Consider the following 2,445-nt stretch of genomic DNA (forward strand, 5'->3'; position numbering starts at 1 on the left):
CACCAAAACCGTATCCACCATGCACCCTTTCATAACCTAGTTTATCTATGCCCATATGGCCATTAAAATCTCCACCTATAACCAGGTTCTCTCCTACGGGTATCTCCTGTAAGATCTCATCCATTTGCTCCCAAAAATCCCTCTTAGTCTGATCATCTAACCCTACTTGAGGGGCGTAAGCGCTAATAATGTTCACTATATTCCCTTCAATAACTAGTTTAACTAGCATAATCCTATCTCCTTTTCTAGTGACCACCACCACACTTTCCACAAGACCCTTGGCAATTATGATTCCTACCCCATTCTTGCGTCTATCCTTACCACTATAATAAAGTTTAAAACCAGTATCCTCAATTTCCCTAGCTTTCTCTCCCATCCACTTAGTTTCTTGTATGCAAGCTATACTAACTCTCCTCCTAATCATAATATCTACCAATTCCATCATCCTACCAGTTAAGGTTCCTATGTCCCAAGTGGCTACCCTAAACCTATAGTCTTGGACTAGCTTCTTTACCCTCGCTCGTCCAAAAAAACGCGGAAACCATTGCCCATTTTTCACCACACCTAGGCGTCGATGCGGCGCCCCTTGCTCACTTTTTGAAACACCCGGAGGCAGGCGCAACGCGTCACTTGAGGGAAATGACCTAGCATTTAAACGATTCAAAGTAGGATTCATTTTCATAAGGGATCCAAGTAGCTTTTTTACGTGTTGGCTGTCGGCTACCTAACACACAACCCTCCTCCTTGACCCGGGCTTGGGACCGGCGGAGTTGTTAACAACCCTGGCGGAGTTATCAATTGGTTCAAGAAATGGGAAAGAAAATTGTTCGTCAAGAATCACCTAAGGAGCCAGGAGAACGTAGTCGACTCTAGAATCATAAGGATTCTTTCAATGTCTTGAGAGAAAATACTGTAAGGATTAATCATACTCCTCATTTATATTTGTATTTATTTGTGTAGTTATTTACTATCAAAAAAATGATGCAAATTTAGAAACTTCATACCAAAAAAAAAAAAAAGAAAAATCGTTCATAAGTTACATTGGTGGTGTTTTTATTTGAAATAAAAGTTACATAATTCCGTATGAGAATTTTGTACCAAATAAATAAATAAAAATAAATTGTTTGTATAGCATTACTCTTCTTAATCAATGTCATCTCCCTTTTATTCTTTGTCGGGGACAAGAAAAATTGAAGGTCTTATACTTGACATGAATTTTTTGGAGGATAAATATGATAGGACAGTCTTTGGTGTCAATAGAAAACGTCATTTTGAAGAATTCCTCAGCACATCTTTGATGTCAAATGTAGGAAATTCGTTTAAAAGACATTGTTTTGGCATCTTCTCTTGGCAGACAACAGGCATTGCTCTATGAAATTCTGATAAGATAGCTTTGGAAGTTGATGCATTTGCAAGGATGCACAAACTAAAACTTTTGCAACTCAACTATTTACAAGTCAATGGAAGCTTTGAAGAGTTTCCTAAAGGATTACGATGGTTGTGTTGGCATGGATTCTCTTTCAACTCTATATGCGATGATTTCCCTTTGGATAACCTGGTTGTTCTTGACATGCAGTATAGCAACTTGCAAAAAGTTTGGGAAGGAACCAAGGTATGTTACTCATTTGTTTCTTTTCATTTCAATTTTGTTCGAGAATTAAAAGAAACAATAATAACCAATATTTTTTTTTCTATTACAGTTTCTCGAGTCATTAAAAATCCTCGATCTTAGTCATTCTCATTGCCTTTCCGAAACTCCTAATTTCATGGAAGCACCCAATCTTGAGCGACTAATACTTGACAATTGTGCACGAGGTTCATGAATTCGTTGGACACCTTCAAAGACTTGTTTTATTAAATTTAAAAGACTACAAAAATCTAAGGAAGCTTCCAAGAAGCATTGTTATGCTAAATTTTTTGGAGACACTTAACATCTCAAGTTGCTCAAATATTAAGGAATTGCCAATAAAGATGGGGACTATGGATTCTTTAACAAAGCTCAATGCAAATGGAACTGTCATAAGTCAATTACTCTCTACCACTAAGGAAGCCAAACCATGGTCTTCATTCATCTGGCCTTCTCTATCGAAACCAAGAAAAAGTGCAGAAATTTCATGTGTTCTTTTACCACGGTATTTGGTACACTTAAGTCTTGTGGATTGCAATTTATCAGAGGATGCACTTCCAAAGGATCTTAGCAACCTATCCTCATTGCAGAAATTAAATCTAAGCAATAATCCAATTTGTAGCCTCCTGAATTGCATTGGAGGTCTTACTAGACTTCAGATCCTTGAATTAGATGAGTGTAAAAGGCTTCAATCAGTTATGGTGGCGCAGAACTTGAAAGTAGTGTTGGTCATTGAATGTACATTGTTGGAGAAAGTAACATTTCAATCATTTCCATCATCAACCATAGAATTTGTCAACCTTGATGATGCATATAGA

General features: G+C 37.2%; 1 protein-coding gene across 1 annotated transcript; it reads left to right on the forward strand.

Moving 5' to 3' along the window:
• The first annotated feature begins 1,417 nt into the window (after positions 1-1,417).
• LOC145791396 (disease resistance protein ADR2-like) lies at positions 1,418-1,823 on the forward strand. The gene is made up of 2 exons (XM_082871749.1): positions 1,418-1,612; positions 1,701-1,823. Exons 1-2 carry the CDS (start codon positions 1,418-1,420, stop codon positions 1,821-1,823), a joined length of 318 nt encoding a protein of 105 aa, XP_082727875.1.
• The last annotated feature ends 622 nt before the right edge of the window (positions 1,824-2,445 follow it).

The sequence above is a fragment of the Camellia sinensis genome, chromosome 5 (assembly GCF_055761805.1).
Source record: "Camellia sinensis isolate YWXY chromosome 5, ASM5576180v1, whole genome shotgun sequence".
Lineage (NCBI taxonomy): Eukaryota > Viridiplantae > Streptophyta > Magnoliopsida > Ericales > Theaceae > Camellia > Camellia sinensis.

Coding starts and splice junctions, on each gene's coding strand:
- LOC145791396 (XM_082871749.1), top strand. CDS start 1,418: ATGCACAAACTAAAACTTTTGCAACTCAACTATTTACAAGTCAATGGA. Junction 1,613..1,700: donor AAGTTTGGGAAGGAACCAAG/GTATGTTACTCA, acceptor TTTCTATTACAG/TTTCTCGAGTCATTAAAAAT.